Genomic DNA, 14,453 nt, shown 5'->3' with positions numbered 1-14,453 from the left:
TCATTTTGGTTTAACAAACTCAGCAGAGTCTCCACCAGGATTTGAAAACAGGTTCTGGTAAAAGCGAATTCCAGCATAGAGCGGCTGAGTGAATGTGGTCTGGACTCTGTGGAGGAGAGTCCTGGTTTTAGAGACGCTGTAGAAAGACAGAATACCTGCTCTGTGGTCCAGATACACTCCTATTCTGGAGGAAGGAAAACCTGAGACTGGAGTTTTTATACAGTTGTGCAGAAATGTGTAACTTTTAGTGTCACAATATAATGCCCAAGACCTGTTATTGAATCCAAATCTAGTTTCATTTGAGTATTCAGCTCTGTTGATGTTCTTGTAGGCAACTGCAACATAAATCCCCCCTCCTCTCCACTCCACCTCCCAGTAACAACATCCAGTCAGACTCTCTCTGCTCAGGACCTGATTCCAAAACGTAAATCTGTCTGGATGACTAGAAAATGACATCGTCTTCCACTCATGTTCATCATCCTTTAATGTTGCTTTTCTGTTTCCTTCAGACAATGACAGACGTGTGTCTGCTGTGTTTGGATCCAGTGTGATTTCTCTTGAATATTTTAGGAAGTCATCTCTGCTCTTTGGTTCTGGTTCTGGTTCAGACAGTAAAACATCCACATCAGTGACTGCCAGTGAGATGTTTGTCCATTTCTCTTTCAGGATGTCCTGTAGTTTATCTCTGGCCTCTGACACAGCTGCTGTCACATCCTCAAAGTATCTGAGAGGACGAATATTGATGCTGGATGAGTGTGTAGACTCACTGAGTGCTGACAGTGAGGGGTAGTTGTGTAGAAACTGGCTGTGATCCTCTGTGTGTGAGAGCTGCTCCAGCTCGCCGTCTTTCCTCTTCAGCTCAGTGATCTCCTGCTCCAGCTTCTCCTGAAGCTCTTTGACTCGACTCACTTCAGTTTCCTGCTGGGATCTGATCTGCTGCTTCACATCATAGCTTCTTTTCAGGATGAGACGGGTCAGCTCAATGAAGATCTTCCCAATGTCCTCCACTGCTTTATCAGCAGAGCCATTGATGGCCTCCACCTCCTGTTGAAGCAGCTTCACATCTTTCTCTCCGTCCTGGATTTTCTGCTGGATTTGTTGTCGACTCACCTCCAGCTCCTTCTGCTTCTCAGCTCTTTCTGCTGCAGCTGGAACTGTCTCATGACCTTTATGTTCATCCATTAAGCAGAGATAACAGATACTCTGCTGATCAGTACGACAGAAAATCTTGAACTCTTCATCATGACGAGAACAGACGAGTTGCTGGAGATTCTTGGAGGGCTCCACCAGCTTGTGTTTCTTAAACTGAGCTACGTCATAGTGATGTTGGAGGTGTATCTTACAGTAAGAAACCAGACAGACCAGACAGGACTTGGTGGCTTTCAGCTTCCTCCCAGTACAGACATCACAGGCCACATCTTCAGGTCCAGCATAGCAGTGATCAGCTGGAGCAGCTTGGAGTCCAGTCTTCTTCAGCTCCTCCACTAACTCTGCTAACATGATGTCTTTTTCCAGATCAGGCCGAGTTAAGAAAATTTTCTTGCACTGAGGACAGGCATATACTTCTAGGGTAAAGATTCTTCTCTGATCTTCTTCATCCCAGTGGGTTTTAATACAGTTCATACAGTAGCTGTGTCCACAGGGAATAGTCACCGGATCCTTCAGTGGATCCAGACAGATGGAACAAGAGATGGAGTTTTGACTCATCTTTGTCTTTCTCCTCAGCATTTCTCTGCCCAGTGAGTTTCTCCTGACTGTTCCTCTACAGTGGATCTTCCAGGTTTAAGCCACTGTGGATCCAAAAGAGAACAAAGAAACATAATTAGAATAAACTTTACAAATATAACCTTTAATGTTAAGCTGATTCATCACAAGTAATGTCTTCGTGTTTAATGTGTGTTGTTAGCTACGTTTACATGGACAAATATTTCATGTATTCGATTGAAATCAATCAGCTCAGAGATTCCAGCTGGCATGTTTATAATAGTGATCAGATCAGCTGCATGTAAATGATGGATAGATTTAAAATTTCACATGTACAGCGGCTACTACTTCAGAACATGTGTGTTAAATTTATTTTTTATTTTTACAATAGAAATCCTGAAAACTTTTACCTTAGTTTATAACAAAAACATATGCGCTACCGTCCGTTCTGTTTTGCAGCATTTTTCAAATCCTCCCTACGTTACGTAACCTCCACGCGGGTTAAGCACGCGCAGAAACAACAACCACAGAATTGATCTATACATATATATAAATATATCTGAATGATGACAAATCGAGGGTTTAAAACACCCCTCTCGATTGGATTGAAAATGGTTTTTGATCGAGGGCGATCGGACCAGCTGACATGTTTACATGATGCATTTTTATATAAGATCGTATCAAAAAGCTCCATGTAAACGCAGCTAATATGCAGATGTTGGGTAGGTTGTGGAGGTATTGAAGAGAAAGAAGCAGCAAAGCTTAATCCAAAACGCTAAACTGTACGAAAAGATAAAGAACTGGAGAAGCACAGATCCGAGTTTATCATCTAATAACACACAATATTTCTGTTTTCCCTCATGCCAGTCTGACCTGATAAAGGATCCAGAGGAACGAGGATCCGGTGGCCGAAACTCATCAGCTGGATCGGTTGTGAAGACGCTGTAGAAGCAACCACAAAGTGGATTCTTCTGGATGTTTGCTGCTTATTTTCGCAAATTGAAGCTCTTCTGCACACAAGAAATAACCCCTGGGAACCAACCAAGGCTAGTTTAAAATTTGACGTCACCAGTTATTGATCCAGTGAACCAATCCTGACTGACAATACGGAGTCAGGGGTGGAGCTCAGGGAAAGCTGCAAAGCGTGGAGGATTGTGGGAAACTGAGCTCATGAAAGGGCTCGTGAGCGCCACACAGACGTGATGCTCCATGTTTGCAGTGTTGCACAAGTTGCTGCTTCTCAAAAACTAGTTCAAAGTTAAATTCTTACAGGTTCAATATTAATATTTCACTTCAGAGTTCACCATTTTAATTTTAAAATTGATTTTAGTTGCAAAATGTGAATAAAGCCTGGAAAAAATGTTGTACGATAAAAATGTTTACTAGACAAAAAGATTAAATAAAATGTAGAAGTTGAAGATTTTTTTATCTATCAGGAACTGGGAAGCAGGCAACGCCACGTCTCTGTGGAGAGCCAAGACCTGTCCTGAACTCAAGTTCCCACAATCCTCCACGCTTAGCATCGCTCCATGAGCTCAACCCCTGACTCCGCATTATCAATCTGGATTGGCTCAACTGAGCAATGGCTCGTGACGTCAATTTTTAAATAAATCTGCTGGTCCATTAGTTCTCAGGGTTATTTTCCGTCTGAAGAGAAGCTTCCAACTTGAAAATAAACAACAAACTTGAAGAAGAATCCGGTTTTTTATAGAGTCTCCAGAACCGAACCAGCTGACGAGTCTCGGCCACCGGATCCTCGTTGTTCTGGATCCTTCATCAGGTGAGACTGACATGGTTCTTTAAAGGACTAGATGTTGCAGTCCTAGTCCGAGATAGTTTGTTTCCTTTGCAGTGTTTCCATGCAGGTTTATAGCTCAACAGCAAATGTTTTAAAGAGTCCAGAGTCGGTTCAACTAATTATGTTTCTTTTTTCTTTTTTGGATCCACAGTGGCTGTAATCAGCATTTAGTGAACAGAAGCCTGGAAGATCCACTGTAGAAGAACTAGTCTTGTTTTTTCAATCAAGGAGGAATGGTTCGAAGAAAAACAAAACTGAACCAAGAATCCATCTCTTGTTCCATCTGTCTGGATCCACTGAAGGATCCGGTGACTATTCCCTGTGGACACAGCTACTGTATGAACTGTATTAAAACCCACTGGGATGAAGAGGATCAGAGAAGAATCCACAGCTGTCCTCAGTGCAGGAAAACGTTTAAACCGAGGCCTGTCCTGGAGAAAAACATCCTGTTAGAGGCAGTAGTAAAGCAGCTGAAGAAGACTGGACTCCAAGCTGCTCCAGCTGATCACTGCTATGCTGGACCTGAAGATGTGGCCTGTGATGTCTGCACTGGGAGGAAGCCGAAAGCCATCAAGTCCTGTCTGGTCTGTCTGGTTTCTTACTGTAAGAAACACCTCCAACCTCATTATGACGTAGCCCAGTTTAAGAAACACAAGCTGGTGGAGCCCTCCAAGAATCTCCAGCAGTTCATCTGTTCTCGTCATGATGAGGTGATGAAGATTTACTGTCGTACTGATCAGCAGAGTATCTGTTATCTCTGCTTAATGGATGAACATAAAGGTCATGAAACAGTTCCAGCTGCAGCAGAAAGAGCTGAGAAGCAGAAGAAGCTGGAGGCGAGTCGACAACAAATCCAGCAGAGAATCCAGAAAGATGTGAAGCTGCTTCAACAGGAGGTGGAGGCCATCAATGGCTCCGCTGATAAAGCAGTGGAGGACAGTGAGAAGATCTTCACTGAGCTGATCCGTCTCATCCAGAAAAGAAGCTCTGATGTGAAGCAGAAGATCAGATCCCAGCAGGAAACTGAAGTGAGTCGAGTCAAAGAGCTTCAGGAAAAACTGCAGCAGCTCTCACACACAGAGGATCACAGCCAGTTTCTACACAACTACCCCTCACTTTCAGCACTCAGTGAGTCTACACACTCATCCAGCATCAATATTCGTCCTCTCAGATACTTTGAGGATGTGACAGCAGCTGTGTCAGAGACCAGAGATAAACTACAGGACATCCTGACAGAGAAATGGACAAACGTCTCACTGGCAGTCACTGATGTGGACGTTTTACTGTATGAACCAAAACCAGAACCAGAACCAAAGAGCAGAGATGACTTCCTAAAATATTCAAGAGAAATCACACTGGATCCAAACACGGCACACACACTCCTGTCATTATCTGAGGGAAACAGAAACATCACATTAATGGATGAACAACAATCTTATCCTAGTCATCCAGACAGATTCACTGAGTGGTGGCAGGTCCTGAGCAGAGAGAGTTTGACTGGACGTTGTTACTGGGAGGTGGAGTGGAGAGGAAGAGGAGTTGATGTTGCTGTCGCCTACAAGAACACCAGCAGACCTCTAGATCGATTTGGGGCATGTGACACATCTTGGGCATTATATTGTGGTACAAAAAGTTATATTTTTCGGCACAACAATGTAAAAACTGCAGTCTCAGATCCTCCTTCCTCCAGAATAGGAGTGTATCTGGACCACAGAGCAGGTATTCTGTCTTTCTACAGCGTCTCTGAAACCATGACTCTCCTCCACAGAGTCCAGACCACATTCACTCAGCCGCTCTATGCTGGGATTCGCTTTTATCACCATTTATGTACACATCCTGTCAGAGACTCTGCAGAGTTCATTAAACTGAAATAGACAAAAGTAATTCAATGATCAGGTGGTTAAATTGTATATTTGATCTTTATCAATCAGGACGTGTCATTATTTTATCCTACGGAGCCGATATTCTGACATTGATTGTGGGATGAAGTGAATCTGTTCAAAAACCTGATAACATGATCAATAAAATTGTTTTTTGGTAATAAACATGTTCTCTTTTGGTTTTATATATGAGAAGAATGAGGCAGTTACAGTATATTACACAGAGAATACACAACAGTCATTATTATATTATATATTATTATTATTCATTAATTTATTTCTGTCATGAAGAAAACACTCATTTCTCATTAAAAAGCCACTAGATGGCAACATAACACAGATTTCTTTATTCAGTCAGTCAAACTTCAGTGCCTACACCTGACCCGGTTAAATTTTACTGCATATTACACGTTTATGAACCTTTTACACTTTAAAAATGTGTTGCTATTTAAGGCAGCTATGAAGCTGTAAGGATGACTTCCATTTATCTGTTTAAAACAGTAGAAACAAAGTTTCTTATAGTTTAATGCTGGTCTATGTAAAACACCTGAAAATGATTACATTTATTTTAAAATTACATTAATTAGGAATACACTACCGTTCAAAAGTTTGGGGTCACTTCCCTATTGAATCCCCAATCCTAGTGACCTCAAACTTTTGAACAGTAGTGTATGTGTGGAATAAATGATTAAATCTCTATATAACTAGAAATAGAAATTCAGGACATCCTGAGATTTCAAGCATCCCATGGGAGTAACTTAATTGGCTTACGCTAAATATACTTGCCTCTCACCAACTAGATGTAAAGAGAACTTTTTTCTTTGAACTTCGTAAACATCCAGCAAATCTGGTTTTCATCCACTTAGATAAACATTTATTAGTTGTGTATCAGTAAAGCTGAATGTAAACTGTTAACTATAAAACTCAATACCAGAAATTCTTACAATTTTCATGATTTATTGTAAAATTGTTTACATTAATGAAAATCTTGGGCTCCATTTTGTCTGATTTGTCGAAGCTTTGATTGTGGCTTTTGATTTGGGTTTTTGCAGTCTGTTTTCTTTTCTAATTTTGTACTTCGTTCCTTTGTGTATTCTGTTTTGCCTTCTGTTTCCTGTTCATTAGTTTAGCCTGTTTGAGTTGTTTATTCACTTTACCTGTTCGTCATTAGTCTTTCTGAGTATTGGTAATTTTTCAACCTGCCAGTCTATTGTAAGCCTTCATGTCCTGTTACTGCTGTGTGTTTATTGTAAAATAAACCTTGACTTCTACACCGGTCTGCCTCCAACCCCCTCAGCCTACACGTGGCTCCTCTCCTCCACACCTCAACCTTGACACTTTCTTTGCACCCAGGTAGACAATGGATGTAATTAGAGACATAGAAACCCCCATCTGGACCATCAGTAATGCATTCATGACAAGTTGCATCTGTATTAAGGTAATTTGGCAGATATTTTTTACCTAAAACGACCACTTCAAGCCTGGATCAATGTTTTAGGTAAAAAACAGTTTTAGCACAGGAGCCATGAGCACCAGAGCAATCGAGGCCCAGATCTACCAGACCAGGCAAGACTCCAGGTGCAGACTGTGCAAAGAGGCCCCTGAAACAGTCCAGTACGTAACAGCAGGGGTAGGATACTGCCAGGAAAACAATGCATGGAACGCCATAACCAAGTAGCCAGCATAGTGTAAAAAAGCATCTGTGCAGAATATGACACGTGACACGTAGGTCACAATGGGAAACACCTCCCATGGTGGTGGAGAAAGAGAGGGCTAAGATCCTGTGGGACTTCTGGAGAAATACCAAGGACTCAATAAAGAGCCGGAGAAAGCCTGGAAGGTGAAGGCAACAGCAGTACCAGAGGTCATCAGAACACCGGGGGCTGGAGAAGTGGCTTCAACAGATACCTGGAGAAAGAATTTAGAACAAAATGATCCTGAATACATTTGAGTTTAATTGTTTTGACACATTCAGATTTAAGATGTCTCAATGGGGAGTAATAAAGTTTGAATTAACACATTTTCTGTACACAAGTAAACCCTGGAAGGACAAAACCAAGCGAAACAATAGATGTGATCAGAGACATAGAAACTCCCATCTGGACCATCAGTGACCCATTCGTGACCATTTGCATCTGCATTTAGATCATTTAACAGGAATTCTCACCTAAAATGAACACTTCAAGTCTGCATCAGTGTTTTCATTCAACAGACTGATTTACCTCTTTGTTTGGTTGGAAGTGCTCTCTGGTTTTCTTTGTAGCTCTAAAATCTCTGTGTTAATGTGATTGCTTTTTCTTTTTTGTTTGTGTGGTGGTCAGTACGCAGCGATTCAGCATTATTAAGAAAAAAAATAACTCAGTAATTCCACAGATTAATCTCTTTGTGTAGAAACATTAATTTTGACATGCCTAATAAATTAAAATCATATGGTTTCATTAAAATTTTACTTAGTGAATTGAAAAATTATTCACTTAATTTTAAATTATTGCAAAAACATTTTTCACAACATAAAACTTGCCTATCAACACATTCTGTTTTCAGGATTCACGGTTTCAGTTCTTCAGCTTCTTCACTCCAAATAAGTTGTTCTCATGAAAGTTGTTGCTTATTCAGATGTGTTGAATACTTTAAAAGAATTATTATGTTGTTTAATCAGATGTTTAATGTTTTGTGTCTAAATAGTGGAGGTTTTCAGGTTGTAGAGTGAAATTAATCATATTGGTCTACATTTCAGGGTTTGTTGTCAAAAAAGTACAAAAAATCTGTTGTGTTGCAAAATTGCAAAATTAACTACCCTGGAGTTGCAGAGTGCCAGCACACACAAGATGCTGTAGAAAACAGTTCTTTTTAAAGGGTTTTGGATTTGTGTGTGTCTACGTGCGTGTGCGTGTGTGCATGCATGTAACAAAGATAATTCAAATGATCAAACTTGTTTATTAAAGTGTCTGTATTTTCTTTTATTAAAATTTTATGTTTACCATTGTGCTGCTACTGTTTATTCTGACTGAGAATTTCAATAAAAACTTATTCTCATCCGGTTAACAATCCTGTTTTCTATTCAGTGTTTATCTCCACAAGATTTTTAATGTAATTAAAATTTATGTAATGTAATTTTCATTATCAAAACTGACACTGGAGGCAAAGAAGTAGGTCAAAAGACTTCAAAAATGCTTTTGACAAACTTTATTATTCATGTTTAAGTCATGTACAAAAACAAAAAACTTGCACATTTTTGCCTGAACAAACTATGAAAAAAAACAGTTAACCATCCCATCAGATCTCACAGAGCACTCGTGGTATTTACCTGTATCTTTAAAATCATTCACTCTAACGTTTTCATATAAGATGATTAAATAAACACTGATCAAACACAGATTAACCCCTTTCTATTTCCCTCCCTCTTTGCCTGTAGTTTACAAGTGAAATTAGCAAATGTGAATATAGCGACTTTAGAAAAACTTGTTTTCTACAATAGTTTAGGTAAAAAATAATTCTAGTCATGAGGCAACAAAAAAAATGTTTTTCATTTTTTAAAATCTTTTCACTTTAAGCTATAAAACAAAGTTACAGGAGTGAAGCAGAATACAATTAAAAGACTTATAGAATTTGAAATTTTAAAATATTCTTTGTTGGCTTTAAAAGATTTGTTCACCACCTGTAAATAAATCATCAGAAGGAAGAGTGTTCAAAAATCCACATTTTTAAAAGAAGGCAAAAACACCAGAGTTTGAGTAGAATTGACAATTCTTTGTTAAGCCAGTAATAAGAAAACAATACATATCTTCTCGAGAAGGAGGCCTGTTAGCTTAGCTTCTGATCACTAATACACAAAGTGTCGGGACCCTTCGGTTCAGCCAAAAAGACCCGCCTAACTAAATTATCCTCCTCATTTATAGTGATACAAAGCATTGTGGCTATGTGCGTGCATGTGGTGCACATTTATGTGAATGTGTATTTTGCAAGGTGGTCCTTCCTTCTTCCGGGAATTTGATTCCTCCAGGTCCTTCGTCTGGGGTGCGTCAGAGCTGAAAAGAAAAAGATACTATGCTCTGCTTCACTATCTTTTTCTGCCTTTCTACTGACTCCCTTGTACTTTTTCTCACAATATTCACACACAGGCTATTCTTTTTAATGATTTCTGAGTTACTGGGAAATTCCGTTCTGCTAGGAGTGAATAGATAAGCAAAGAGATGTAACAATATTTAGATTACTCCCTAGTGGCCATCCAGAACATTGTCAAGGCCGCTAATTCTCAGCTCTTTTCTCAGTATTGAACTCAGTAACCCTATATGAGTTTATGTGAATGCACTATCTGTAACCTGCAAAGCAATGATAACAATTAAGCTGTAGTTCTATTAATTAAAAGCAGAGCCTAATGCATGTTACTAAAATCTAAGGATAAAATGTAAATGAATAAATGAATAAGAATGCTTAAATGAGTAAATGAATCAAAATGCTTATAAAATATTTGCAACAAATTAAAGAATTATAGAGCACTTTTCCGTGCAAGGGCAACACAAAGCGCTTTACATGGTAAAAACAATGTATGCATAATAAAGTAAAACAATGTGAGGAAACAATGGCAAACTCATTGCAGAGATAAAACGATGTCTTGGGAATTCGATCACACCAGGAACCAGTTCGCCCATGTCCACAGAGATCACCACTGCAACCACCCAGACCTGGGCAGGCCAGAGTCCACAGCACAGCTGCAGGACTGCATGCAGGACCCCCCCAACCACCAGGACAAGGGCGACCACCATGGAAACAACCCCCAGACCCTTGGCCAAGCTTCTGGCGCAAAAAATCCCCACGAGGAAAACAGTGGAGTAATAATATTAAAAAGTTCAAATAAGATCAAATAGCCCCATAAGTAGAAATGAGAACAGAGATAAAAAAACACACACACACACACACATATAAAGAACTTCATAAAATAATGTGTTAAAAAATAAATAAAATAAAACGTGAATTAGATAAAGATAAAATAGAATTCTGTTATAAACTAAGCTAGAAACCTAAGTATGTATATATCTCTTTAGTATATCTTTACGGAGGAAAAAAAACAATCGCGAAAGAAAAAAGTCACGTGACACTGAAGAAAAAGCCGCGTACAGATTCAGAAATTAGAAACTTCAAGAAAACTTATATTAACGGTGTTGTGGAAATATCATATTATTCCCTTTTACTATATTGTGTCTACTGATCACTCTCATGGTAAACAGATTGTTTAAGTTCTTGGTAATTGAGTTTAATGCTGAGTAGCCTGTTGCTATCGTAAGTTGATGCATTCCTTAGAGCAGTTCACACTGACCTGTGTGACTTATCTGATACTAGCCAGATATCTTCAGGGTGACCCAGCAGGGCATCCTGGCCTTAATGTCACTGGAGTTGTTTATGTGCTCAATAAGTGTCTAATCCTGTGTGAGGAACAGACAGTCTCTTTGTTTTTATCTTACAAGATATATGATGTGATGTGACGTGATCATTCTGCTTAAAAGATGCTGCCTGTGTGTTTCTTATCAGATTCTCTTCAGATCTCTGTGCTGTCAGACCTCTGAACAGTCTCTCGGATTGCAATTCTATTCTTTCTATTCTTTGTATTTTAATTCTGTGTTCAATAAACTTGTAATCATTCTTCACTTCAGAACCAGACTCCTCAATCCTTGACAGAGTAACTTTTTGCCTCAACAACGGTTAAAACGAACATGCTGGACAACACACCAGTGTTAACAGTTAACGCCGAGTAGTGTGATCGGCAACACGATGGATCGATGATTAAAAAAAAATAAGAGTAAATAAATTTGCACAACTTACCTCTCCACTGTTGCAGCTGCTTCTGATGATTTTTCTTCTTCTCGGTTTTTACTTTTTTTTTTTTTTTTTTTTTAATCTTCACCATTTATTGGATCCAACAAAAAATTACAGATCTTGTACAATGCAAGAACTAAACAGCAAGGACGAGAATTACAAAGGTGTAATGGTGTGAAAAGATAAGACAGAATACATCAAGAGCTAAAAGGATAAGAATAAAATAAAGAGGAGAAAAAAAGGAAAAAAAGAAGAAAAATAAAAAAAATAAAAAAAGAACATAAACAGGGGTAACCAGTACCAAAAACAAAGATACAGAAAAAGACTACAAATTACAGCTCAGGGCGTACATAAGTTAAATGCAATACAAGTAGCAATTGTCTTTCTTGCCTTACTGTTAATTGCTTTCAAAGATTTAACATAAGACATGAACATTCTGTGAAACAACAAGAAAAGAGGTTGATGCTGTGAGAACTTACACTTATGCAGAAAGAATTTGGCCATAATAATCAGTAGATTAATGACATAGGCTTTTTTAACAAAATTTCTATCATGCTTAAAGAAACCAAAAATCACATGTTCAAAGGACACAGAAAAGTCAATAAGCAAGTTGTCATTAATAAACTTGGAAACATCAAACCAAAATTTTTTACTGTATTCACAATACCAAAATAAATGGGTAACAGTTTCAGGGTGAGTTGATATCAGCATTGTTAATGAATTTCTTGAGGAAGTGTTTGACAGGATAAACTTTGTGTAGAATTTTAAACGAGACCTCCTTGATCTTATTATTTAGAATATATCCATATCCATATCCAAACATGGGCCCACGGAATATCTTTGACAACACTATTCCAGTATGTAACAATATTAGGTTTGGTGACAGTATCAGACAAAAATAAGCTACGGATAGCCTTGTTACAGTTCTCAAGGCCTGAGGAAAAACAAATTTTCCCACATAAGGTCTCGGAGGGATGAATCAAGACAGGATCGGCTTGAAGTGGTACATTTCTCAGGAGCAAGATTGACCCTGTCGGGATAGTTTTGATGACCATGGCATATTCTTTATCAGAGATTTGAATATTGAAACGAGAAATAAAATCAGCAAAACTCATAAGTTGGCCGTTAGGAGACATCAATTGCATAACAGAAAAAATACCTTTATCAAACCACTGTTTTAAAAAAATACTTTTATTTTTAAGTAAAATGTCCCCATTGTTCCAAATGTAGTACCTATGCGGTGAAAAGTTGTGCTTGTAAATTAGTTTCCAGGCTTGTAAGGCTTGCATATGAAAATTAGACACTTGAACAGGGAGTTTACAAATTTTGTAATTGCACATGAGAATAAAGGGCAAACCTCCAATTTAATCAAAAACAAATTTAGGAATGAAATTCCACATGGAAGAGTCATTTATTAAAAACTGTTTTAACCACTTGACTTTAAACACATAGTTTAAGGTAGAGAAGTCCAAAAGGAATTGGCGACAACTGATTTTCTAATGTAGTGCCGACGTTTTTCCCATAGAAAATTGTATAATACCTGATCAATTTTTTTGGAGGTTCTATTGTCCAAGGACAGTGATGATGCAGCATAAATAAGTATAGAAAGACCTTCAGCTTTGGACAAAGAACACGTCCTTTTAAAGACATGTCCCTTTGTAACCAGAGATTGAATTTGTTCTCAGCTTTCTTAATCAGAGGTGCAAAGTTAAGGTTAACTCTGTCCTTTTGGAGTTTAGCAATAGTGACACCTAAATAATTCAACTGGTCCTTGACCAAAATATTGCTAATAGAGGTTACGGCACACGTCTTTAAGGGAAAAAGAACACACTTATTAAGGTTTAAACAAAGGCCTGAAGCTTTGGAAAAAGCAGAGATGGTATCAACAGCCCGCTGTACCTTGGTAGCATCTTTCAGGAATAAACAAGTGTCGTCCGCCAATTGACTCAATAGTAAAACCCTATCCGCAACAGAAATTCCTTCAATATTGCTTGATTTCAGGTAATGACAAAAGACCTGCCCCACAATAAGAAAAAGGTACACAGAGACCGGGCAACCTTGCCGAATACCTCTCTCTAACTGGAATCTATGAGTTGTACCGGTACTTAATTTAATACAACTATTACCATTAGCATAAAGGGTTGACATGGCGGAACAGAAAAACCTCCCAAATCCTAGTTTTTCTAGACAAAAAAAATAAATAAATGGATGCTCAACAGAATCAAAAGCCTTACAGAAGTCTAGGAAAAGTATGAAACTATCTTCATCAATAAGGTCAGAATAATCAACCAGATCAAGAACTAGTCTTATGTTAATGAAGATGTGTCTATTAATGATGAACCCAGATTGATTTTCATCTATAATACTATCCAATGTCAATTTAAATCTCTGAGCAAAGACAGTAGCAAACAACTTATAGTCATTATTAAAAAAGGTTACTGGTCTCCAATTTTCAATGTTAGCAATTTCTTTGTTAGGTTTAGGGATCAAACTGATGACACTCTGAGTCATGGTAACAGGGAGTGTGGCGTTACTGAGGCTTTCAGAAAAAACTTCAAGAAGAAAAGGGGTAAGAGTATAAGAGAATAATTTATAAAATTCAGCTGTGATTCCATCACTGCCCGGTGATTTGTTGCTTTTAAGGCGTTTTATAGCCTCAGCAATCTCTTTTTCAGTAATAGTAGAATCACAGAATAATTTTTCTTCCTGACTAATTGATTTCATGTTTCCCAGACGCTGTGAAAACTTTAAGAGGGAGTCGTTGTTAAACTGAGTTTTATACAACAAGGAGAAGTACTCAAAACAGAATTTTGAGATATCCTCCTTGTTATTAATAACCGTATTATCAATCAACAATTGTTGTACTGTATTTTGTTTAGCTCGTGATCTCTCCAATTTAAAAAAATATGATGACATTTGTTCTGTGTTCAAGCCATTTTTGTCTCGACCTTATAAATGCCCCTTCTGCTTTGTATTTCTAAAGTTCATCCAGCTTTTCCTGTAGTTCCGATAGCTTCAGTTTCTCTACATCGTTTAAGTCTACTGTATTTTATTAGAAAGACTCGCAATTTCCCTAACAACCTTTTCTTGATCAAGTGATCTAGATTTAGCCAATAAACTACCATAATTCCTTAAATATTTATCTATCTCGTATTTTAAAAATTCCCAATTAGATCCAAAAGAATTTTCTTTTTTTGCTTTTTCCCAATAAAAAGAAATGAGTTGTGTTAAATTTTCTTTTACGTAGTTATGGCTCA

The 14,453-nt window shown here is 38.1% G+C and overlaps 2 protein-coding genes across 4 annotated transcripts; one reads left to right on the top strand and one right to left on the bottom strand.

Moving 5' to 3' along the window:
- LOC121640344 (E3 ubiquitin/ISG15 ligase TRIM25-like) lies at window positions 1-2,808 on the bottom strand. Its single transcript, XM_041986056.1, has 3 exons — window positions 2,578-2,808; window positions 830-1,790; window positions 1-184 (listed from the first exon to the last, which is right to left on the bottom strand). The coding sequence occupies exons 2-3, from the start codon at window positions 1,726-1,728 to the stop codon at window positions 1-3; spliced, it is 1,083 nt and encodes a 360-aa protein (XP_041841990.1). The 5' UTR covers window positions 1,729-1,790; window positions 2,578-2,808.
- Window positions 2,361-5,502, top strand: LOC121639755 (tripartite motif-containing protein 16-like). 3 transcript variants are annotated; one of them, XM_041985223.1, is made up of 3 exons: window positions 3,241-3,484; window positions 3,654-5,384; window positions 5,421-5,501. In XM_041985223.1, exon 2 carries the CDS (start codon window positions 3,736-3,738, stop codon window positions 5,374-5,376), a length of 1,641 nt encoding a protein of 546 aa, XP_041841157.1. In that variant the 5' UTR covers window positions 3,241-3,484; window positions 3,654-3,735; the 3' UTR covers window positions 5,377-5,384; window positions 5,421-5,501. The 3 variants fall into 3 exon arrangements, with proteins under 3 accessions (XP_041841158.1, XP_041841157.1, XP_041841156.1); XM_041985224.1 differs by lacking the exon at window positions 3,241-3,484 and adding an exon at window positions 2,361-2,426 and having other exon boundaries at window positions 3,654-5,502; XM_041985222.1 differs by having other exon boundaries at window positions 3,654-5,502.
- Window positions 5,503-14,453: the final 8,951 nt, after the last annotated feature.

The sequence above is a fragment of the Melanotaenia boesemani genome, chromosome 5, assembly GCF_017639745.1.
Source record: "Melanotaenia boesemani isolate fMelBoe1 chromosome 5, fMelBoe1.pri, whole genome shotgun sequence".
Lineage (NCBI taxonomy): Eukaryota > Metazoa > Chordata > Actinopteri > Atheriniformes > Melanotaeniidae > Melanotaenia > Melanotaenia boesemani.
The sequence above is the reverse complement of the archived record's forward strand: the minus strand, read 5'-3'. Positions and strand labels throughout refer to the sequence as shown.

Coding starts and splice junctions, on each gene's coding strand:
- LOC121640344 (XM_041986056.1), bottom strand. CDS start 1,728: ATGCTGAGGAGAAAGACAAAGATGAGTCAAAACTCCATCTCTTGTTCC. Junction 185..829: donor AAAGACGGCGAGCTGGAGCA/GCTCTCACACAC, acceptor TCCTTCCTCCAG/AATAGGAGTGTATCTGGACC.
- LOC121639755 (XM_041985224.1), top strand. CDS start 3,736: ATGGTTCGAAGAAAAACAAAACTGAACCAAGAATCCATCTCTTGTTCC.